The following is a 25253-nucleotide window of genomic DNA, read 5'->3' as shown; positions in this document are numbered from 1 at the left end:
ATTGGCTTACGGGGCTCAATCAGCAGAGGGTGCTTGCATCAGGCCCTGTCTCTTCTGCTGATCGGGCCCCAGTGACAGGCTTCTGTTCCGTGCAGAAACTGAACCTGTGTCCGAGACGTAGGTTCAGTTACTCTTTTGCCGTGAAAGGTTTTTTTTTTCTATTGAACGCTACGGGGGTGGGGCAGAATGGAGACATGGGGCAGGATTGGAGACACGGGGGCAGGATTAGAGACACGGGGGCTAGATGGGAGACATGGGGCAGGATGGGAGACACGGGACAGGATTGGTGACACGAGGGCAGGATGGAGACATGGGGCAGGATTGGAGACACGGAGGCAGGATTGGAGACAGGGGGCAGAATGGAGACAGGGGGCAGAATGGAGACAAGGGGCAGAATGGAGACAAGGGGCAGGACTGGAGACAAGGGGCAGAATGGGAGACAACGGGCAGAATGGGAGGCAAGGCACAGAATGGAGACAAGGGGCAGAATGGTAGGATGAAGACAGATGGGGCAGGAATATCGGGCAGGATGGAGACAGATGGGGCAGGAATATGAGGCAGGATGGAGACAGATGGGGCAGGATGGAGACAGATGGGGCAAGATCATGGGGCAGGATGGAGACAGATGGTGCAGAATAATGGGGCAGGATGGATACGATGGAGACAGATGGGGCAGGATCATGAGGCAGGATGGAGACAGATGGGGCAGGATGGAGACAGATGGGGCAGGATCATGGGGCAGGATGGAGACAGATGGGGCAGGAATATGGGGCAGGATGGAGAACCATGGTGCAGAATCATGGGGCAGGATGGATACGATAGAGACAGATGGGGCAGGATCATGGGACAGGGGGGCAGGATCATGGGACAGATGGGGTAGGATCATGGGACATATGGGGCAGGATGGGACATCACATGGAGGCAGGATGGGAGAACATATGGCTGGAGCCAGGAATTAGACACACAGGGGCAACTATGGGGGATATTATTACTGCAGTGAGGTATTTATATTATTTTTTGAGGACAGTGTTTTAAATGGGGAGGTGGTCCTGTTACTCTGCAGAGCAACACTGTCACCTTTTTTTCTTAATCTGGTGTAGTATAGAATTTGGGAAAAAAATAAGTAATGTGCTCTGCAAGCAGAGCTCTAAATAACTGTGTTATTTCCTGCAGAGATGAGTCCTGACTGGAAGAAGTAATGGCTGTCTGTGCTGAATGAAGATGAAGGACTTCACCTAGAGATGTCACTGGTGAGTCAGTGTGTTACCTGTACACTGACACTATACACTGTACACTATATACAGAGGTCCTGTGTATAATGTCACCAGTGATAACCGTATTACCTGTATACAGACACTGCATACTAGGTACAGATCTCCTGTGTATAATGGCACTTATGGTGATATTATTATTGTGTTTTTTTTATTACTGATCAGTCTTTTAGTATTTAGTCACTATGTGGTGGTAATATGTTGTCTGGCCATGGTGTGGCGGTATTTGTTCCTTGTATGTGCTATTATTTGGTCACTATGTGGTGGTAATATGTGGTCTGGTCATGGTGTGGTGGTATTTGTTCCTTGTATGTGGTATTATTGGTCACCATATGGTGGTAATATGTGGTCTGGACATAGTGTGGTGGTATTTGTCCCTTGTATGTGATATTATTCGGTCTCTGTGGTGGTAATATTTGGTCTGGACATGGTGTGGCGGTATTTCTTTCTCGTATGTGGTATTATAGGTCACTATGTGGTTGTAATATGGTGTCTGGTCATGGTGCAGTGGCATTTGTCCCCTGTATGTGATATTATTGGTCATTTTAAAAATTGAAAAATACCAATATACCTAAATTATGTTGGATATTTTAACAAGTGACCAATAGGATAGAGTAGAGTAGGGCCCGGCCAAAAGAGTCTACCTTGTCGTGGTGGTGGCTTAAAAAATCTTTTGACTGTGGACAGTTCAAGGGGTGGAGGCAGGGCTGCGGTGGAGCCTGGGTGAAGTCACAAGGAGGGCCCGAAAATTTTGCAAATATGGGCCCCGAAATTCCTAGCGGCAGCCCTAAGCACACCCACGGGAGAAATGAGGCATTACACTTCTGGACATGCTGTATAGTCCAGAGCAATGGGTACTTTAAAGCTATGTGCACATGTTGCGGATTAGGCTTAGGAATTTCTAGTGCGGATTCTGCATCTCTTAGCAGAAAATGCAGATGCGGATTTGACGCTTTTTTTTGTGCCGATTTTGTGCGGGTTTTTTTGCGGATTTACTGCGTTTTTTTACCCCTGCTGATTTCTATAATGGAATGGGTACAAAAACGCTGCAGATCCGCAAAGAAGAAGTGACATCCTATGCTACTTCTTTTAATCCGCAGCGTTTCCGCACGGAAATTTCCGCACCATTAGCACAGCATTTTTTTTTTACCATTGATTTACATTGTACTGTAAATCAGTTGCGGATCTGCAGCGTTTCTGCACTGCAAAAATCGCTGCGGATCCGCAGGAAATCTGCAACGTGTGCACATACCCTGAGTTGCTTTTGAAGAACCAGGATCATAGGAGAGGCCAATAGTTCTGCACTGGAACTTTAAGTAGCCCCATGAAAATGTCATAAATTATGGAAACATCTGGGACTATAAGGAATATTAAGAATATTTTTATTTTTTATGGTCCTTAAACCACCCGAGGTATAAAGATCCAAATTAGCCAAAAAACCACCTTAGACTATTTGGGACCTTAACTGACCCCAGATTGTCAACTCTCCTTGCTACTTCAGTTTTATCTGCAGGTTTTGTACCTGTATTTTCCCTCCAGATACTGAGCCGGCTTTGTTTTACCATCCTTGCCACAGACTTGCTTCTCCAGCCAGCAGCTACTCCATGGATGCAACCCAGAGGGCCCCTTTCTAAGTACAGATCCCTGTGTAATAGTTAAAGGGTGGAGGTCCCGGATTCCTCTGGTATCTTCTAGGCAGATTGTCTTGTGTCAAAGCTTTCCAATGATAGACTTTTTGGGTTGATGGCTTCTGACAGGCTTTACACAGAAGTGGTAACAGTTGATAGTTGGGGGCACTGAGTGTTGGATCCTTACCAATCCTTTTATTCACTAATGGAAGATAACAGTTTTGTATCTGTTTTTGTCCCTCCTAATACTGAGCTTTGTATGAACGTCCTTGCCTCAGGCTCGCTTTTGCGGCTAGCAGCTACTCCATGGATCCAACCCAGAGGGCCCCAATGTATAATGGTTAATAGGTGGAGGTCAGGATTCCTCTAGTATCTGCTAGACAAAGTGGCTTGAGTCAAGTCTATCCAAAATAAACTTTTTTAATTGGTAGCTTCTGACAGACTTTACACAGAAGTGATAGCAGTTGATGGCTGAGGGGTGCCAGGTGTTGGATCCCCACCAACCCCTTTGTTCATTGATAGAAGACTTACACGTTTCTTTACTTATATGTATTGCATTGCTACATTTTCTGACATTTCTATTTTATTAAATATGGAAGACTTTATGCAGCAGTATTGAGCAGTGTAGCTGGGAATCCTGCTCAGGGCAGCAGTAGTATGATCTGTCTGTTCCTACTTTCCTCTCTATCAATAGGCAGCTGTAACCTGATCCCTCAGTGAGCTGGCAGTCCATATTATTTTGACCAAGACAGATTGTAGCTGTTTTTTTTCGGAGTGAAGGATGAGTTTGGGAGACAGGGGTGAGGAGAAGTGGCTCATAAGTGGAGATTTCTCTGATAAGATATATTACAAAGTTACTTGTTACTCTTTTGTAATTTCAGTTTATGCAATCTGATAAAACAGCAATGATCATAAGAAAAAAAAATCTGCGTTCCGCACTTACTAACCATAGAGAAACTGTACACCCCCAATATCAGGCTATTGTCCAAAAAATCTCCCCTTTGTGTTGGGGGCGTCTGTAATGATAATCTGTTTTTCTTAGCAGCATATTGATATCAGAACTGCTCACAAACCTCTGGGTAGTTTCCTCTCCAGCGCTCGCTCGTCATTGGCGCCTCGACATTTCTTGCTGGCTGTGGTTATTTCTACATGTACAATGTTGTGGTAACGTCAGAGATGGTAGCAGACGGCTCGCCATCATGCACGCCTCATCCCTCGCTCTTCTCTTTCTTCTGCTCCGTGCGTCTCTGCACCAAAGTGGAGACTTCTCCGGGACGGATGGTAGATATTGCACATTTATTATATTTTACTCCTCGAATTTCTGACAATAGATAAAGATTGAGTTGTTGGTGAAGGAAAAGGCAGAGGAGCCACTTTATTATTATGTTGCACTTTGGGGGCTTTTGTGAGGGAAGAGAAGTGTTCTGTATTATGGGGAATTTCCTGCTTTCTGTAAATATTCTCTAATCAGAGCATAAATAACAGGACTACAACTCTCTAAATAGACTTTATATTTCGGTTTCTTACAGTTTCAAGATCATTGCTTAGTCAGTGAATGAGGCAGTAACTATGTACATACAGTATCTAGTACTGCTCTCAACTGATACAATGTATCCAGTGCAGACAATGCTCTGTGACTCCAGACTGATACAATGTATCCAGTGCAGACAATGCTCTGTGACTCCAGACTGATACAATGTATCCAGTGCAGACAATGCTCTGTGACTCCAGACTGATACAATGTATCCAGTGCAGACAATGCTCTGTGACCCCAGACTGATACAATGTATCCAGTGCAGACAATGCTCTGTGACTCCAGACTGATACAATGTATCCAGTGCAGACAATGCTCTGTGACTCCAGACTGATACAATGTATCCAGTGCAGACAATGCTCTGTGACTCCAGACTGATACAATGTATCCAGTGCAGACAATGCTCTGTGACTCCAGACTGATACAATGTATCCAGTACAGACAATGCTCTGTGACTCCAGACTGATACAATGTATCCAGTGCAGACAATGCTCTGTGACTCCAGACTGATACAATGTATCCAGTGCAGACAATGCTCTGTGACTCCAGACTGATACAATGTATCCAGTGCAGACAATGCTCTGTGACTCCAGACTGATGCAATGTATCCAGTGCGGACAATGCTCTGTGACTCCAGACTGATGCAATGTATCCAGTGCGGACAATGCTCTGTGACCCCAGACTGATACAATGTATCCAGTGCGGACAATGCTCTGTGAACCCAGACTGATACAATGTATCCAGTGCGGACAATGCTCTGTGACCCCAGACTGATACAATGTATCCAGTGCGGACAATGCTCTGTGACTCCAGACTGATACAATGTATCCAGTACAGACAATGCTCTGTGACTCCAGACTGATACAATGTATCCAGTACAGACAATGCTCTGTGACTCCAGACTGATACAATGTATCCAGTGCGGACAATGCTCTGTGACCACAGACTGATACAATGTATCCAGTGCAGACAATGCTCTGTGACTCCAGACTGATACAATGTATCCAGTGCAGACAATGCTCTGTGACTCCAGACTGATACAATGTATCCAGTGTGGACAATGCTCTGTGACTCCAGACTGATACAATGTATCCAGTGCGGACAATGCTCTGTGACCCCAGACTGATACAATGTATCCAGTGCAGACAATGCTCTGTGACCCCAGACTGATACAATGTATCCAGTGCGGACAATGCTCTGTGACTCCAGACTGATACAATGTATCCAGTACAGACAATGCTCTGTGACTCCAGACTGATACAATGTATCCAGTGCAGACAATGCTCTGTGACTCCAGACTGATACAATGTATCCAGTGCAGACAATGCTGTGACTCCAGACTGATACAATGTATCCAGTACAGACAATGCTCTGTGACTCCAGACTGATACAATGTATCCAGTGCAGACAATGCTCTGTGACTCCAGACTGATACAATGTATCCAGTGCAGACAATGCTCTGTGACTCCAGACTGATGCAATGTATCCAGTGCGGACAATGCTCTGTGACTCCAGACTGATGCAATGTATCCAGTGCGGACAATGCTCTGTGACCCCAGACTGATACAATGTATCCAGTGCGGACAATGCTCTGTGACCCCAGACTGATACAATGTATCCAGTGCAGACAATGCTCTGTGACTCCAGACTGATACAATGTATCCAGTGCGGACAATGCTCTGTGACCACAGACTGATACAATGTATCCAGTGCGGACAATGCTCTGTGACTCCAGACTGATACAATGTATCCAGTGCGGACAATGCTCTGTGACCACAGACTGATACAATGTATCCAGTGCAGACAATGCTCTGTGACCACAGACTGATACAATGTATCCAGTGCAGACAATGCTCTGTGACCACAGACTGATACAATGTATCCAGTGCAGACAATGCTCTGTGACTCCAGACTGATACAATGTATCCAGTGCGGACAATGCTCTGTGACCCCAGACTGATACAATGTATCCAGTGCAGACAATGCTCTGTGACCCCAGACTGATACTATGTATCCAGTGCAGACAATGCTCTGTGACCCCAGACTGATACTATGTATCCAGTGCAGACAATGCTCTGTGACTCCAGACTGATACAATGTATCCAGTGCAGACAATGCTCTGTGACTCCAGACTGATACAATGTATCCAGTGCAGACAATGCTCTGTGACTCCAGACTGATACAATGTATCCAGTGCAGACAATGCTCTGTGACCCCAGACTGATACAATGTATCCAGTGCAGACAATGCTCTGTGACTCCAGACTGATACTATGTATCCAGTGCAGACAATGCTCTGTGACCCCAGACTGATACTATGTATCCAGTGCAGACAATGCTCTGTGACCCCAGACTGATACAATGTATCCAGTGCGGACAATGCTCTGTGACTCCAGACTGATACAATGTATCCAGTGCAGACAATGCTCTGTGACCCCAGACTGATACAATGTATCCAGTGCAGACAATGCTCTGTGACTCCAGACTGATACTATGTATCCAGTGCGGACAATGCTCTGTGACCCCAGACTGATACAATGTATCCAGTGCGGACAATGCTCTGTGACTCCAGACTGATACAATATATCCAGTGCAGACAATGCTCTGTGATCCCAGACTGATACAATGTATCCAGTGCAGACAATGCTCTGTGACTCCAGACTGATACTATGTATCCAGTGCAGACAATGCTCTGTGACCCCAGACTGATACAATGTATCCAGTGCGGACAATGCTCTGTGACTCCAGACTGATACAATGTATCCAGTGCAGACAATGCTCTGTGACTCCAGACTGATACTATGTATCCAGTGCAGACAATGCTCTGTGACCCCAGACTGATACAATGTATCCAGTGCGGACAATGCTCTGTGACTCCAGACTGATACAATGTATCCAGTGCGGACAATGCTCTGTGACTCCAGACTGATACAATGTATCCAGTGCGGACAATGCTCTGTGACTCCAGACTGATACATTGTATCCAGTGCAGACAATGCTCTGTGACCCCAGACTGATACATTGTATCCAGTGCAGACAATGCTCTGTGACTCCAGACTGATACAATGTATCCAGTACAGACAATGCTCTGTGACTCCAGACTGATACAATGTATCCAGTGCAGACAATGCTCTGTGACTCCAGACTGATACAATGTATCCAGTACAGGCAATGCTCTGCGACTCCAGACTGATACAATGTATCCAGTGCGGACAATGCTCTGTGACTCCAGACTGATACAATGTATCCAGTGCAGACAATGCTCTGTGACTCCAGACTGATACAATGTATCCAGTGCAGACAATGCTCTGTGACTCCAGACTGATACAATGTATCCAGTGCAGACAATGCTCTGTGACTCCAGACTGATACAATGTATCCAGTACAGGCAATGGTCTGCGACTCCAGACTGATACAATGTATCCAGTGCAGACAATGCTCTGCTACTCCAGACTGATACAATGTATCCAGTGCAGACAATGCTCTGTGACTCCAGACTGATACAATGTATCCAGTGCAGACAATGCTCTGTGACTCCAGACTGATACAATGTATCCAGTGCAGACAATGCTCTGTGACTCCAGACTGATACAATGTATCCAGTGCAGACAATGCTCTGTGACTCCAGACTGATACAATGTATCCAGTGCAGACAATGCTCTATAAGCGAAACATCCCGGACTCCAGACTGATACATAGTAACAATCTAACAGAGAGATTTGTACAGTTCCAGTGCAGACAATGCTCTGTGAGCTAAACACATCAGCAGCAGCTGTACAGAGCTCTCTGCTGGTTTGTTACAGTGTATCAGTCTGGAGTCCGGGCTGTTGAGCTCACAGAGCATTGCTTAGACTAGAAACATCAGTGGCAGCTGTACAGATCTCTCTGCTGGTTAGTTATAATGTATCAGTCTGGAGTTTGGGATGTTTAGCTCACAGAGCATTGTTTAGACTAGACACATCAGTGGCAGCTGAACAGATCTCTCTGATGGTTTGTTACAATGTATCAGTCTGGAGTCCAGAAGGTTTAGCTCACAGAGCATTGTCTATACTAGACACATCACCGGCAGCTGCACAGATCTCTGCTGGTTTGTTACAGTGTATCAGTCTGGAGTCCTGGATGTTTAGCTCACAGAGCATTGTTTAGACTAGAAATATCATTGGCAGCTGTACAGATCTCTCTGCTGATTTGTTACAATGTATCAGTCTGTCGTTTGGGATGTTTAGCTCACAGAGCATTGTTTAGACTAAACACATCAGTGGCTGCTGCACACATCTCTCTGTTGGTTTGTTACAGTGTATCAGTCTGGAGTCCGGGATGTTTAGATGCGTAGCTGCCGCCAGGTACATTCATTCTGATGACCCTGCAGCGTTTCTGAGAAAAGATAGCTTGAGAAGGACTCGGGGACTAAAGAGAGAGTCCTGACTAGTCTGGCGCGGTCCCAGGCTGGCTTCTCCCCATGACTGGCCGGTCTCTCCCTATATTCACAGATGGCAAAGTCCTGTCAATCAGCAGGAGCGCAGTGTCGGATCTGTCAGCTGGTCGGCATCACAAGTTATGGTTTCTATAGAATGACGTGGCATTTCATAGAATAATATACCTGGTGGTAATCCCGCTGCCAGGCTCTGATTCCTGCCGCCCGAGCAACAGGAACCTAATGACAGGATGCCCATCATACACATGGCGCCTGCCGGTCCTGCCAGATTTTATTAAAACCGGGATAGGAAAATCCAGATCTGATGAATTTTCCCCATGAATATTAGAAAAGTTTATAACTAACTGGCAGTGGGGCTGCTGTGGGTGATTTGGGGGGAAGGCCTGGCAGTGGGGCTGCTGTGGGTGATGTGGGGGGAAGGCCTGGCAGTGGGGCTGCTGTGGGTGATGTGGGGGAAGGCCTGGCAGTGGGGCTGTTGTGGGTGATGTGGGGGAAGGCCTGGCAGTGGGGCTGCTGTGGGTGATGTGGGGGAAGGCCTGGCAGTGGGGCTGCTGTGGGTGATGTGGGGGAAGGCCTGGCAGTGGGGCTGCTGTGGGTGATTTGGGGGGAAGGCCTGGCAGTGGGGCTGCTGTGGGTGATGTGGGGGAAGGCCTGTCAGTGGGGCTGTTGTGGGTGATGTGGGGGAAGGCCTGGCAGTGGGGCTGCTGTGGGTGATTTGGGGGGAAGGCCTGGCAGTGGGGCTGCTGTGGGTGATGTGGGGGAAGGCCTGGCAGTGGGGCTGCTGTGGGTGATGTGGGGGGAAGGGCTGGCAGTGGGGCTGCTGTGGGTGATGTGGGGGGAAGGCCTGGCAGTGGGGCTGCTGTGGGTGATTTGGGGGGAAGGCCTGGCAGTGGGGCTGCTGTGGGTGATTTGGGGGGAAGGGCTGGCAGTGGGGCTGCTGTGGGTGATGTGGGGGGAAGGCCTGGCAGTGGGGCTGCTGTGGGTGATGTGGGGGGAAGGCCTGGCAGTGGGGCTGCTGTGGGTGATTTGGGGGGAAGGCCTGGCAGTGGGGCTGCTGTGGGTGATGTGGGGGAAGGCCTAGCAGTGGGGCTGTGGTGGGTGATGTGGGGGGAAGGCCTGGCAGTGGGGCTGCTGTGGGTGATTTGGGGGGAAGGCCTGGCAGTGGGGCTGCTGTGGGTGATGTGGGGGAAGGCCTGGCAGTGGGGCTGCTGTGGGTGATGTGGGGGGAAGGCCTGGCAGTGGGGCTGCTGTGGGTGATGTGGGGGAAGGCCTGGCAGTGGGGCTGCTGTGGGTGATGTGGGGGGAAGGCTGTTATGTTTGCTAATGACAGGTGTTATGAAGGCAATCCAGAAACACAGTGTGCTTAGCGATCAGAGCGCACACAGTGATCTGACAAATACCCAAAAATACAAGAACGAGCTCTGAGACGTGGAAACTCTGTAGACTGCACACCTGATCCTATCCTAAACACAACTAAAAGCGGCTGTGGATTGCGCCTAACAACTACCTAGGCAACTCGGCACAGCCTAAGAAACTAGCTAGCCTGAAGATAGAAAAATAGGCCTGACTTGCCCCAGAGAAATTCCCCAAAGGAAAAGGCAGCCCCCCACATATAATGACTGTGAGTAAGATGAAAAGACAAAACGTAGGGATGAAATAGATTCAGCAAAGTGGGGCCCGATATTCTAGGACAGAGCGAGGACAGTAAAGCGAACTTTGCAGTCTACAAAAAACCCTAAAGCAAAACCACGCAAAGGGGGCAAAAAAAAACCCACCGTGCCGAACTAACGGCACGGCGGTACACCCTTTGCGTCTCAGAGCTTCCAGCAAAACAAAAGACAAGCTGGACAGAAAAAAAGCAACAAAAAAGCAAAAAGCACTTAGCTATACAGAGCAGCAGGTCACAGGAACAATCAGGAGAAGCTCAGATCCAACACTGAAACATTGACAAGGAGCAAGGATAGCAGCATCAGGCGGAGTTAAGTAATGAAGCAGTTAACGAGCTCACCAGAACACCTGAGGGAGGAAGCTCAGAAGCTGCAGTACCACTTGTGACCACAGGAGTGAATTCAGCCACAGAATTCACAACAGTACCCCCCCCCTTGAGGAGGGGTCACCGAACCCTCACCAGAGCCCCCAGGCCGACCAGGATGAGCCGCATGAAAGGCATGAACAAGATCGGAAGCATGAACATCAGAGGCAAAAACCCAGGAATTATCTTCCTGAGCATAACCCTTCCATTTAACCAGATACTGGAGTTTCCGTCTAGAAACACGAGAATCCAAAATCTTCTCCACAATATACTCCAATTCCCCCTCCACCAAAACCGGGGCAGGAGGCTCAACAGATGGAACCATAGGTGCCACGTATCTCCGCAACAACGACCTATGGAATACATTATGTATGGAAAAGGAGTCTGGGAGGGTCAAACGAAAAGACACAGGATTGAGAACCTCAGAAATCCTATACGGACCAATAAAACGAGGTTTAAATTTAGGAGAGGAAACCTTCATAGGAATATGACGAGAAGATAACCAAACCAGATCCCCAACACGAAGTCGGGGACCCACACGGCGTCTGCGATTAGCGAAAAGTTGAGCTTTCTCCTGGGACAAGATCAAATTTTCCACTACCTGAGTCCAGATCTGCTGCAACCTATCCACCACAGAATCCACACCAGGACAGTCCGAAAACTCAACCTGTCCTGAAGAGAAACGAGGATGGAACCCAGAATTGCAAAAGAATGGAGAAACCAAGGTAGCCGAGCTGGCCCGATTATTAAGGGCGAACTCAGCCAACGGCAAAAAGGACACCCAATCATCCTGGTCTGCAGAAACAAAACATCTCAGATATGTTTCCAAGGTCTGATTGGTTCGTTCGGTCTGGCCATTAGTCTGAGGATGGAAAGCCGAGGAAAAGGATAGGTCAATGCCCATCCTACCACAAAAGGCTCGCCAAAACCTTGAAACAAACTGGGAACCTCTGTCAGAAACAATATTCTCAGGAATGCCATGCAACCGAACCACATGCTGAAAGAACAAAGGTACCAAATCAGAGGAGGAAGGCAATTTAGCCAAGGGCACCAGATGGACCATTTTAGAAAAGCGATCGCAGACCACCCAAAATGACTGACATCTTTTGAGAAACGGGAAGGTCAGAAATGAAATCCATCGAAATATGTGTCCAAGGCCTCTTTGGGACCGGCAAGGGCAAAAGCAACCCACTGGCACGAGAACAGCAGGGCTTAGCCCTAGCACAAATCCCACAGGACTGCACAAAAGTACGTACATCCCGTGACAGAGATGGCCACCAGAAGGATCTAGCCACTAACTCTCTGGTACCAAAGATTCCAGGATGACCAGCCAACACCGAACAATGAAGTTCAGAGATAAGTTTATTAGTCCACCTATCAGGGACGAACAGTTTCTCTGCTGGACAACGATCAGGTTTATTCGCCTGAAATTTTTGCAGCACCCGCCGCAAATCAGGGGAGATGGCAGACACAATGACTCCTTCCTTGAGGATACCCGCTGGCTCAGATAAACCCGGAGAGTCGGGCACAAAACTCCTAGACAGAGCATCCGCCTTCACATTTTTAGAGCCCGGAAGGTACGAAATCACAAAGTCGAAGCGGGCAAAAAATAACGACCAACGGGCCTGTCTAGGATTCAAGCGCTTGGCAGACTCGAGATAAGTCAAGTTCTTATGATCAGTCAATACCACCACGCGATGCTTAGCTCCTTCAAGCCAATGACGCCACTCCTCGAATGCCCACTTCATGGCCAGCAACTCTCGATTGCCCACATCATAATTACGCTCAGCGGGCGAAAACTTCCTGGAAAAGAAAGCACATGGTTTCATCACTGAGCAATCAGAACCTCTCTGTGACAAAACCGCCCCTGCTCCAATCTCAGAAGCATCAACCTCGACCTGGAACGGAAGAGAAACATCTGGCTGACACAACACAGGGGCAGAACAAAAACGACGCTTCAACTCCTGAAAAGCTTCCACAGCAGCAGAAGACCAATTAACCAAATCAGCACCCTTCTTGGTCAAATCGGTCAATGGTTTGGCAATGCTAGAAAAATTACAGATGAAGCGACGATAAAAATTAGCAAAGCCCAGGAACTTTTGCAGACTTTTCAGAGATGTCGGCTGAATCCAATCCTGGATGGCTTGGACCTTAACTGGATCCATCTCGATAGTAGAAGGGATAAAGATGAACCCCAAAAATGAAACTTTCTGCACACCGAAGAGACACTTTGATCCCTTCACAAACAAAGAGTTAGCACGCAGGACCTGAAAAACCATTCTGACCTGCTTCACATGAGACTCCCAATCATCTGAGAAGATCAAAATGTCATCCAAGTAAACAATCAGGAATTTATCCAGATACTCACGGAAGATGTCATGCATAAAAGACTGAAACACAGATGGAGCATTGGCAAGTCCGAACGGCATCACTAGATACTCAAAATGACCCTCGGGCGTATTGAATGCAGTTTTCCATTCATCTCCTTGCCTGATTCTCACCAGATTATACGCACCACGAAGATCTATCTTAGTGAACCAACTAGCCCCCTTAATCCGAGCAAACAAGTCAGATAACAATGGCAAGGGATACTGAAATTTAACAGTGATCTTATTAAGAAGGCGGTAATCAATACACGGTCTCAGCGAACCATCCTTCTTGGCTACAAAGAAGAACCCTGCTCCCAGTGGTGATGACGATGGGCGAATATATCCCTTTTCCAGGGATTCCTTCACATAACTGCGCATAGCGGCGTGTTCGGGCACGGATAAATTAAATAATCGACCTTTAGGGAATTTACTACCAGGAATCAAATTGATAGCACAATCACAATCCCTATGCGGAGGTAGGGCATCGGACTTGGGCTCTTCAAATACATCCTGATAATCAGACAAGAACTCTGGGACCTCAGAAGGGGTGGATGACGAAATCGACAAAAATGGAACATCACCATGTACCCCCTGACAACCCCAGCTGGATACCGACATGGAATTCCAATCCAATACTGGATTATGGGTTTGTAGCCATGGCAACCCCAACACGACCACATCATGCAGATTATGCAACACCAGAAAGCGAATAACTTCCTGATGTGCAGGAGCCATGCACATGGTCAGCTGGGCCCAGTATTGAGGTTTATTCTTGGCCAAAGGTGTAGCATCAATTCCTCTCAATGGAATAGGACACCGCAAAGGCTCCAAGAAAAACCCACAACGTTTAGCATAATCCAAATCCATCAGATTCAGGGCAGCGCCCGAATCCACAAACGCCATGACAGAAAACGACGACAAAGAGCATATCAAGGTAATGGACAGAAGGAATTTGGACTGTACAGTACCAATGACGGCAGACCTAGCGGACCGCTTAGTGCGCTTAGGACAATCAGAAATAGCATGAGTGGAATCACCACAGTAGAAACACAGACCATTCAGACGTCTGTATTCCTGCCGTTCAACTCTAGTCATAGTCCTATCGCACTGCATAGGCTCAGGTTTAACCTCAGGCAGTACCGCCAAATGGTGCACAGATTTACGCTCGCGCAAGCGTCGACCGATCTGAATGGCCAAAGACAAAGACTCATTCAAACCAGCAGGCATAGGAAATCCCACCATGACATCCTTAAGAGCCTCAGAGAGACCCTTTCTGAACAAAGCTGCCAGCGCAGATTCATTCCACTGAGTGAGTACTGACCATTTCCTAAATTTCTGACAATATACTTCTATATTATCCTGACCCTGGCACAAAGCCAGCAAATTTTTCTCAGCCTGATCCACTGAATTAGGCTCATCGTACAGCAATCCGAGCGCCAGGAAAAACGCATCGACACTACTCAATGCAGGGTCTCCTGGCGCAAGAGAAAATGCCCAGTCTTGAGGGTCGCCGCGCAAAAAAGAAATAATAATCAAAACCTGTTGAATAGGATTACCAGAAGAATGAGGTATTAAGGCCAGAAATAGCTTACAATTATTTTTGAAACTTAGAAACTTAGTTCTATCTCCAAAAAACAAATCAGGAATAGGAATTCTTGGTTCTAACATAGATTTCTGATCAATAGTATCTTGAATTTTTTGTACATTTATAACGAGATTATCCATTGAAGAGCACAGACCCTGAATATCCATGTCCACACCTGTGTCCAGAATCACCCAAATGTCTAGGGGAAAAAAAAAAGTGAACACAGAGCAGGAAAAAAAAAAAAAAAAATGATGTCAGAACTTTTTCTTTCCCTCTATTGAGAATCATTAGTTTGGGCTCCTTGTACTGTTATGTTTGCTAATGACAGGTGTTATGAAGGCAATCCAGAAACACAGTGTGCTTAGCGATCAGAGCGCACACAGTGATCTGACAAATACCCAAAAATACAAGAACGAGCTCTGAGACGTGGAAACTCTGTAGACTGCACACCTGATCCTATCCTAAACACAACTAAAAGCGGCTGTGGATTGCGCCTAACAACTACCTAGGCAACTCGGCACAGCCTAAGAAACTAGCTAGCCTGAAGATAGAAAAATAGGCCTGACTTGCCCCAGAGAAATTCCCCAAAGGAAAAGGCAGCCCCCCACATATAATGACTGTGAGTAAGATGAAAAGACAAAACGTAGGGATGAAATAGATTCAGCAAAGTGGGGCCCGATATTCTAGGACAGAGCGAGGACAGTAAAGCGAACTTTGCAGTCTACAAAAAACCCTAAAGCAAAACCACGCAAAGGGGGCAAAAAAAAACCCACCGTGCCGAACTAACGGCACGGCGGTACACCCTTTGCGTCTCAGAGCTTCCAGCAAAACAAAAGACAAGCTGGACAGAAAAAAAGCAACAAAAAAGCAAAAAGCACTTAGCTATACAGAGCAGCAGGTCACAGGAACAATCAGGAGAAGCTCAGATCCAACACTGAAACATTGACAAGGAGCAAGGATAGCAGCATCAGGCGGAGTTAAGTAATGAAGCAGTTAACGAGCTCACCAGAACACCTGAGGGAGGAAGCTCAGAAGCTGCAGTACCACTTGTGACCACAGGAGTGAATTCAGCCACAGAATTCACAACAGAAGGCCTGGCAGTGGGGCTGCTGTGGGTGATTTGGGGGGAAGGCCTGGCAGTGGGGCTGCTGTGGGTGATGTGGGGGAAGGCCTGGCAGTGGGGCTGTTGTGGGTGATGTGGGGGGAAGGCCTGGCAGTGGGGCTGCTGTGGGTGATGTGGGGGGAAGGCTGCACCCTAAAATCTCTGGCCTGGCCACTGCGCACTCGTCCTGTCACATTGTTACAGAAGGTAGAGACACTTTGTAACATAGGTATCATATCACTCATGACAAGGCGGAAGAATCACATTGTTACTCTGGTTATAACCACAGTACAAGTCTATACAAAGAAGACTACAACCCCCAGCATGTCTGACCACTGGACATGACCAAATGCAACTCTAAAAGTCTCAACACGACCCATGGCAATGCCAACGCCACCTTCCTGTCAGCCATTACATCAGCCAACGTAAAAAATAACGTTCCCCTGGATAAGGGAGCGGCAGATGTCTTGGGGGTTCGTCTGTCTAACGTCATTGTAGCCTTTGTGTCATCTCGCATTTACACATTGTAACCAAGATTATCACGTGGGAGACATGATGAAACCACAGCGAGAGCAACTGTGCTGGAAATAACACGGCTGTGACCAGTATATACTGGGATGAGAGGGTCTGTACTGGGTTGTGAGGGTCTGTACTGGGAAGAGAGGGTCTGTACTGGGATGTAAGGGTCTGTACTGGGTTGTGAGGGTCTGTACTGGGATGAGAGGGTCTGTACTGGGATGAGAGGGTCTGTACTGAGATGTGAGGGTCTGTACTGAGATGTGAGGGTCTGTACTGAGATGTGAGGGTCTGTATGGGATGTGAGGGTCTGTACTGAGATGTGAGGTCTGTACTGAGATGTGAGGGTCTGTATGGGATGTGAGGGTCTGTACTGGGATGTGAAGGTCTGTACTGAGATGTGAGGGTCTGTACTGAGATGTGAGGTCTGTACTGAGATGTGAGGGTCTGTACTGAGATGTGAGGGTCTGTATGGGATGTGAGGGTCTGTACTGAGATGTGAGGTCTGTACTGAGATGTGAGGGTCTGTATGGGATGTGAGGGTCTGTACTGGGATGTGAAGGTCTGTACTGAGATGTGAGGGTCTGTACTGAGATGTGAGGTCTGTACTGAGATGTGAGGGTCTGTATGGGATGTGAGGGTCTGTACTGGGATGTGAAGGTCTGTACTGAGATGTGAGGGTCTGTACTCAGATGTGAGGTCTGTACTCAGATGTGAGAGTCTGTACTGAGATGTGAGGTCTGTACTGGGATTTGAGGGTCTGTACTGGGATGTGACGGTCTGTACTGAGATGTGAGGGTATGTACTCAGATGTGAGGTCTGTACTCAGGTGTGAGGGTCTGTACTGGGATGTGAGGGTCTGTACTGGGATGTGAGAGTCTGTACTGAGATGTGAGGTCTGTACTCAGGTGTGAGGGTCTGTACTGAGATGTGAGGGTCTGTACTGGGATGTGAGAGTCTGTACTGAGATGTTAGAGTCTGTACTCAGGTGTGAGGGTCTGTACTGAGATGTGAGGGTCTGTACTCAGATGTGAGGTCTGTACTCAGGTGTGAGGGTCTGTACTGGGATGTGAGGGTCTGTACTGGGATGTGAGTATAGGGAGGAGAGCCAAGCTTGCAGTCTCTCCTGCGTGTCTAGGCCGGAGCTGTCCAGGCTGTCACCAGTGTTTCAGGGGGAAGAGATTGCTGACGGGAGCAGTTCAGGACACCTGTCTAAATGGGCGGATCCGACATAAATAGCAGTCTGAGCGCCGTGGGAAGACGAGACACTTGGCGGGGAAGAAGCTTGTGAGCAGTGAAACTGTTGACTCCCTCTCCACGGACCCACGTCCGCTAGCTGTGCCTATACCCCCAGCTAGCCAGACTGCCGACACATCCTACCCTCAGCTCAGAGAGACATCTGCACCGGGTAGTGACCAGGAAATAGCACATACCTTGGCTCCGATCACCACCTCGGAGGCACCGCTTAGTCCCATCCTTGCGGTGCCTGCTAAGGACCGGCCCGTGTCTGTGGCTGTGTCCGCTGGACTGTGTGTTTCTACTGCGGTCTTGTCTACTGAACTTTCTGCTTCTTCCACTGTGCCACCGACTATCATCTTTATCCAACTGTGTGCCCGGATCAGGAGATCACGTGCCGAAGGACCCAGAGGATTCATCATCGCCAGGAGACAGTGCATCGCTCTTCTGCGGGACTGAATTGGAGACATCTCGCGCCGCCTGCGGCGCCGCCGAGGGATCTTCCAGCCACCTTTCTCCAGCGCACAGAGACTGATAAGTTAACCTGTCATTATTCCCGTCATTTGACTTTCCCCATCCGCAAGTTCACATCCTTACCCCCCTGCTTATACTGTTAGGCTGTGTGCACACGTTGCAGGTTTTTCGCGTTTTTTCGCTATAAAAACGCAAAAAAAGCATACATTATGCATCCCACAATTTAGAATGCATTGCACAATTTTTGTGCACATGATGCGTTTTTTTCCACGAAAATAATGCATCGCGGTGAAAAGCGCAGCATGTTCATTAATTTTGCATTGCATATATTATTGCATTGGGAACCTCTGGAAAAATCCGCAAGAAAACGCACCAAAAACATGGTAAAAACGCGAGAAAAACGCGCAAAAAACGCATGCGGATTTCTTGCAGAAAATGTCCTGTTTTGCACAGGAAATTTCTGCAAGAAATCCTGAACATGTGCACGTAGCCTTACTGTTCTGATATAAAATCCTTGTTAACCCTTGCTCTGCCTCCTGTGTGTCACTGCATCCTACGCAGCTGCTAGCATCTTACATGAGGCTCTGTACTGGGATGTGAGTGTAGCGCCCCTGGGTCCTGGTTATCACAGTAGCATTGCTTTCCTCACGGGGAGAATGATGTTTGGTTTGGAAGCGATGAAGGATAACCCTTATCAGGTAACCACCATAATCACAACATGTTCACACTCCAGGCCACAAGGGGGAGTGTTTGATTCTATTTACTAGGTGACTCCCCTATATATATTGTAGTTTGGAGTGAAAGAGAGATCAGATTGTCAGAGAGACAGCAGAGAGCAGTCTATAGGACTGGAGGGGCCGTTCAGCCAGAAAGTGCTGAAGCCCCTGGACAGAGATTATACCGACAGCAGAACATCGTTGAGTGAGCGTGAAGGAGAGCGAAGCACAGGGGAAAGATATCAGGGGAGACCAGCTAAGAGCAGGCTGCCTCCCTCTGAGGCGCAGATAACCGGTAGCTGGACCACCGAGGTTGTAAGGACTCTACGACTTATTTCAGAGACCGGCAGGACAGCTGAACTGCAAGTTACCTCTTCACCTTTACACCCAGGAGACACGGTGACACCTATAGAGCCCGGGGCGTACTAGAGTCCCTGTAAAAAGGCTCAAGTCACCAGTCATACGGGTTATGTCCTATCCTATATGGGGGACAGAGAGAGAGAACAACTGTGAGGACCTTATGTGAAGCCATAGGCAGTAAGGGACTACAACACCACCGCGCTTTGAGGAAGGCTTTCAACTCCCACCTGGTAAAGGAAACTCTGGATTCACTTCCAAGCCGGCCAGACCCTGCCTGCCCTGTGATCTGTTACCCTGGACTGTGGCTGCCTGAAGTCTTCAGTAAACAAGGTAAAGAGACTGCAAACCTGTGTCCTCCATTCTTTACTGCGCCATTCACCATCTTCCATCTACACACTGGGAAGCCCTGGGGATATACTTCACCTGTGGGAAGGTATACCATCTAGTTGCCATAACATCACCCCAGAGGACCCCTTAAAGCAGCATTGGTCCCCACTGACCAATTACCACAGGTGGCGTCATGAACGTAAACTCTATTCACCAAATCCCTTTAACCCCTTCCCGACCTTTGACGCCACGTAGGCGTCATGAAAGTCGGTGCCAATCCGACCTGTGACGCCTATGCGGCGTCATGGAAAGATCGCTTCCCTGCAGGCCGGGTGAAAGGGTTAACTCCCATTTCACCCGATCTGCAGGGACAGGGGGAGTGGTAGTTTAGCCCAGGGGGGGTGGCTTCACCCCCCCCCCCCCCCGTGGCTACGATCGCTCTGATTGGCTGTTGAAAGTGAAACTGCCAATCAGAGCGATTTGTAATATTTCACCTATTATAACTGGTGAAATATTACAATCCAGCCATGGCCGATGCTGCAATATCATCGGCCATGGCTGGAAACAATAATGTGCCCCCACCCCACCCCACCGATCGCCCCCCCAGCCCTCCGATCTGGCCAGTACACTGCTCCGGCTCCCCTCCGTCCTATGCTCCGGCTCCCCCCGTGCTTTTGTCCGCTCCCCCCGTGCTCCAATCACCCTCCCCGTGCTCCAATCACCCCCCCTGCACTCCGATCCACCCCCCGTGCTCCGTTCCACCCCCCCGTGCTCCGTTCCCCCCCCGTGCTCCGTTCCACCCCCCGTGCTCCGTTCAACCCCTCCCGCGCTCCGATCCGCCCCCCCATGCTCCGATCCCCCCCCGTGGTCCCCCCCACCCCATCATACTTACCGATCCTGCCGGGGTCCGTCCGTCTTCTCCCTGGGCGCCGCCATCTTCCAAAATGGCGGGCGCATGCGCAGTGCGCCCGCCGAATCTGCCGGCCGGCAGATTCGTTCCAAAGTGCATTTTGATCACTGAGATAGATTATATCTCAGTGATCAAAATAAAAAAAAATAATAAATGACCCCCCCCCCCCCTTTGTCACCCCCATAGGTAGGGACAATAAAAAATAAAGATTTTTTTTTTCCACTAATGTTAGAATAGGGTTAGGGTTAGGGATAGGGTTAGGGCTAGGGTTAGGGTTAGGGCTAGGGTTAGGGTTAGGGGTAGGGTTAGGGCTAGGGTTAGGGTTTCGGTATGTGCACACGTATTCTGTTCCTCTGCAGATTTTTCCGCTGCGGATTTGATAAATCCGCAGTGCTAAACCGCTGTGGATTTACCGCGTTTTTTCTGCGCATTTCACTGCGGTTTTACAACTGCAATTTTCTATTTGAGCAGTTGTAAAACCGCTGCAGAATCCGCACAAAGAAGTGACATGCTGCGGAATGTAAACCGCTGCGTTTCCGTGCAGTTTTTCCGCAGCATGTGTACAGCGATTTTTGTTTCCCACAGGTTTACATTGAACTGCAAACTGATGGGAAACTGCTGCGGATCCGCAGCGTTTTCCGCAGCGTGTGCACATACCTTTAGAATTAGGCTATGTGCACACGGTGCGGATTTGGCTGCGGATTCGCAGCAGTGTTCCATCAGGTTCACAGTACCAAGTAAACACATGGAAACCAAATCCGCTGTGCCCATGGTGCGGAAAAGCTGCGTTGTATTTTCCGCAGCATGTCAATTCTTTGTGCGGATTCCGCAGCGTTTTACACCTGTTCCTCAATAGGAATCCGCAGGTGAAATCCGCACAAAAAATACTGGAAATCCGCGGAAAATCCGCAGGTAAAACGCAGTGCCTTTTACCCGCGGATTTTTCAAAAATGATGCTGAAAAATCTCACACGAATCCGCAACGTGGGCACATAGCCTTAGGGTTAGGGTTGGAATTAGGGTTGTGGTTAGGGTTGTGATTAGGGTTATGGCTACAGTTGTGATTAGGGTTAGGGGTGTGTTGGGGTTAGTGTTGGAAGTAGAATTGAGGGGTTTCCACTGTTTAGGCACATCAGGGGTCTCCAAACGCAACATGGCGCCACCATTGATTCCAGCCAATCTTGTATTCAAAAAGTCAAATGGTGTTCCCTCACTTCCGAGCCCCGACGTGTGCCCAAACAGTGGTTTACCCCCACATATGGGGTACCAGCATACTCAGGATAAACTGCGCAACAATTACTGGGGTCCAATTTCTCCTGTTACCCTTGTGAAAATAAAAAAATGCTTGCTAAAACATCATTTTTGAGGAAAGAGAAATGATTTTTTATTTTCACGGCTCTGCGTTGTAAACGTCTGTGAAGCACTTGGGGGTTCAAAGTGCTCACCACATATCTAGATAAGTTCCTTGGGGGGTCTAGTTTCTAAAATGGGGTCACTTGTGGGGGGTTTCTACTGTTTAGGCACACCAGGAGCTCTGCAAACGCAACGTGACGCCCGCAGACCATTCCATCAAAGTCTGCATTTCAAAAGTCACTACTTCCATTCTGAGCCCCGACGTGTGCCCAAACAGTGGTTTACCTCCACACATGGGGTATCAGCGTACTCAGGAGAAACTGGACAACAACTATTGGGATCCAATTTCTCCTGTAACCCTTGGGAAAATAAAAAATTCTGGGCTAAATAATTATTTTTGAGGAAAGAAAACGTATTCATTATTTTCACGGCTCTGCATTATAAACTTCTATGAAGCACTTGGGGGTTCAAAGTGCTCACCACACATCTAGATAAGTTCCTTTCGGGGTCTAGTTTCCAAAATGGGGTCACTTGTGGGGGGTTTCTACTGTTTAGGCACACCAGGGGCTCTGCAAACGCAACGTGACGCCCGCAGACCATTCCATCAAAGTCTGCATTTCAAAACGTCACTACTTCAATTCCGAGCCCTGGCATGTGCCCAAACAGTAGTTTACCCCCACATATGGGGTATCACCGTACTCAGGAGAAACTGGACAACAAATATTGGGGTCAAATTTCTCCTGTTACCCTTGGGAAAATAAAAAATTGCAGGCTAAAAGATCATTTTTGAGAAAATAATTTTTTTATTTTTATTTTCATGGCTCTGCGTTATAAACTTCTGTGAAGCCCTTGGGGGTTTAAAGTGCTCAATATGCATCTAGATAAGTTCCTTGGGGGGTTTAGTTTCCAAAATGGGGTCACTTGTGGGGGAGCTCCAATGTTTAGGCACACAGGGGCTCTCCAAACGCAACATGGTGTCCGCTAACAATTGGAGCTAATTTTCCATTCAAAAAGTCAAATGGCGCGCCTTCCCTTCCGAGCCCTGCCGAGTGCCCAAACAGTGTTTTACCCCCACATATGAGGTATCGGCGTACTCGGGAGAAATTGCCCAACAAATTTTATGATCCATTTTATCCTATTGCCCATGTGAAAATGAAAAAATTGAGGCGAAAAGAATTTTTTTGTGAAAAAAAAAGTACTTTTTCATTTTTACAGATCAATTTGTGAAGCACCTGAGGGTTTAAAGTGCTCACTAGGCATCTAAATAAGTTCCTTGGGGGGTCTAGTTTCCAAAATGGGGTCACTTGTGGGGGAGCGCCAATGTTTAGGCACACAGGAGCTCTCCAAACGCGACATGGTGTCCGCAAACGATGGAGATAATTTTTCATTCAAAAAGTCAAATGGCGCTCCTTCCCTTCCGAGCCTTACCATGTGCCCAAACAGTGGTTTACCCCCACATGTGAGGTATTGGTGTACTCAGGAGAAATTGCCCAACAAATTTTAGGATCCATTTTATCCTGTTGCCCATGTGAAAATGAAAAAATTGAGGCTAAAAGAATTTTTTGTGAAAAAAAAAAGTACTTTTTCATTTTTACGGATCAATTTGTGAAGCACCTGGGGGTTCAAAGTGCTCACTATGCATCTAGATAAGTTCCTTGGGGCGTCTAGTTTCCAAAATGGGGTCACTTGTGGGGGAGCTCCAATTTTTAGGCACACGGGGGCTCTCCAAACGTGACATGGTGTCCGCTAAAGAGTGGAGCCAATTTTTGATTCAAAAAGTCAAGTGGCGCTCCTTCCCTTCCAAGCCCTGCCGTGCGCCCAAACAGTGGTTTACCCCCACATATGAGGTATCAGCGTACTCAGGACAAATTGGACAACAACTTTCATGGTTCAGTTTCTCCTTTTACCATTGGGAAAATAAAAAAATTGTTGCTAAAAGATAATTTTTGTGACTAAAACGTTAAATGTTCATTTTTTCCTTCCATGTTGCTTCTGCTGCTGTGAAGCACCTGAAGGGTTAATAAACTTCTTGAATGTGGTTTTGAGTACCTTGAGGGGTGAAGTTTTTAGAATGGTGTCACTTTTGGGTATTTTCAGCCATATAGACCCCTCAAACTGACTTCAAATGTGAGGTAGTCCCTAAAAAAAATGGTTTTGTAGATTTCGTTGTAAGAATGAGAAATTGCTGGTCAAATTTTAACCCTTATAACTTCCTAGCAAAAAAAAATTTTGTTTCCAAAATTGTGCTGATGTAAAGTAAACATGTGGGAAATGTTATTTATTAACTATTTTGTGTCACATAACTCTCTGGTTTAACAGAATAAAAATTCAAAATGTGAAAATTGCAAAATTTTCAAAATTTTTGCCAAATTTCTGTTTTTATCACAAATAAACGCAGAATTTATTGACCTAAATTTACCACTAACATGAAGCCCAATATGTCACGAAAAAACAATCTCAGTAACCGCTAGGATCCGTTGAAGCTTTCCTGAGTTATTACCTCATAAAGGGACACTGGTCAGAATTGCAAAAAACGGCAAGGTCTTTAAGGTCAAAATAGGCTGGGTCATGAAGGGGTTAAAGACTTTCCCCTTTTATATGGGCGCCCAGGGCCACGGACCGGGTCGCCACCGTGACATCCCCCTGTGAACACCGGACCCAGTACCGGGTACCCCACGACCCTGGTGGGCCACTCATCTGGGTCTACTGAGATGTGAGGGTCTGTATTGGGGTGTGAGGGTCTGTACTGGGATGTGACATCTGTACTGGGATTTGAGGGTCTATACTGGGATTTTTTTGCCCCATAGTGCTCTTTATATGTTTCCACTTAATAATAATGCCCCCTTCTGCACCTCCTCATTGTCATAATACCCTCTTGTGCATCCTGCAGTAAAAATGTCCCCTCCCTGCTTCCTTATAGTGATAATCCCACAATTAATTCATTATATCGCGCCTTGTTAACTTTATCTGCGTCCTAAGTGAAAATACGAACAGATGAATTTAAAAGGGTTGCAGGCTGATACAATTCTTCCATATGTCCTTGATATGAATGCAGCTCTGGAGTATAATACAGGATGCAACTCAGGATCAGTACAGGATCAGTAATGTATACAGTGACTGCACCAGCAGAATAGTAAGTGCAGCTCTGCTCAGCTGCTGCTCATTGTACTGTTTGTGGGTGTGTTCGCTGCTAATCCTGCTGTGTGCTCCTGAGCTCCTGGGAACCACCACCTCTCCAACCAGGGACCTGCTCTTTCTCATGCCCAGGGAGGGAGTGGGTTTCCTGGGATGAGTGAAGGAGCCAAGTCCCAGGCTTCTGCTTCCCGGATCAGGCTGGCGGGGGGCAGAAGAAACCAGCAACCGGCCTACACATCAGAGGTCTCGGGGTGAGAAGCCCCGCTAGGAGT

General features: G+C 47.6%; 1 protein-coding gene across 2 annotated transcripts in view; it reads left to right on the top strand.

Annotated features, from left to right (window-relative positions):
- The first annotated feature begins 4061 nt into the window (after positions 1-4061).
- Positions 4062-25253, top strand: part of IL7R (interleukin 7 receptor) — a 75056-nt gene continuing 53864 nt past the window's right edge. The window contains exon 1 of one of the 2 annotated variants that reach the window (XM_069745957.1): positions 4062-4180. In XM_069745957.1, the coding sequence (XP_069602058.1) occupies positions 4099-4180 (82 nt within the window). In that variant the 5' untranslated portion in view covers positions 4062-4098. Of the gene's footprint in view, positions 4181-17675; positions 19588-25253 lie in introns of those variants that run through there. The other variant, XM_069745959.1, reaches the window with a different exon arrangement.

Source organism: Ranitomeya imitator, chromosome 1 (genome assembly GCF_032444005.1).
Source record: "Ranitomeya imitator isolate aRanImi1 chromosome 1, aRanImi1.pri, whole genome shotgun sequence".
Lineage (NCBI taxonomy): Eukaryota > Metazoa > Chordata > Amphibia > Anura > Dendrobatidae > Ranitomeya > Ranitomeya imitator.
The sequence above is the reverse complement of the archived record's forward strand: the minus strand, read 5'-3'. Positions and strand labels throughout refer to the sequence as shown.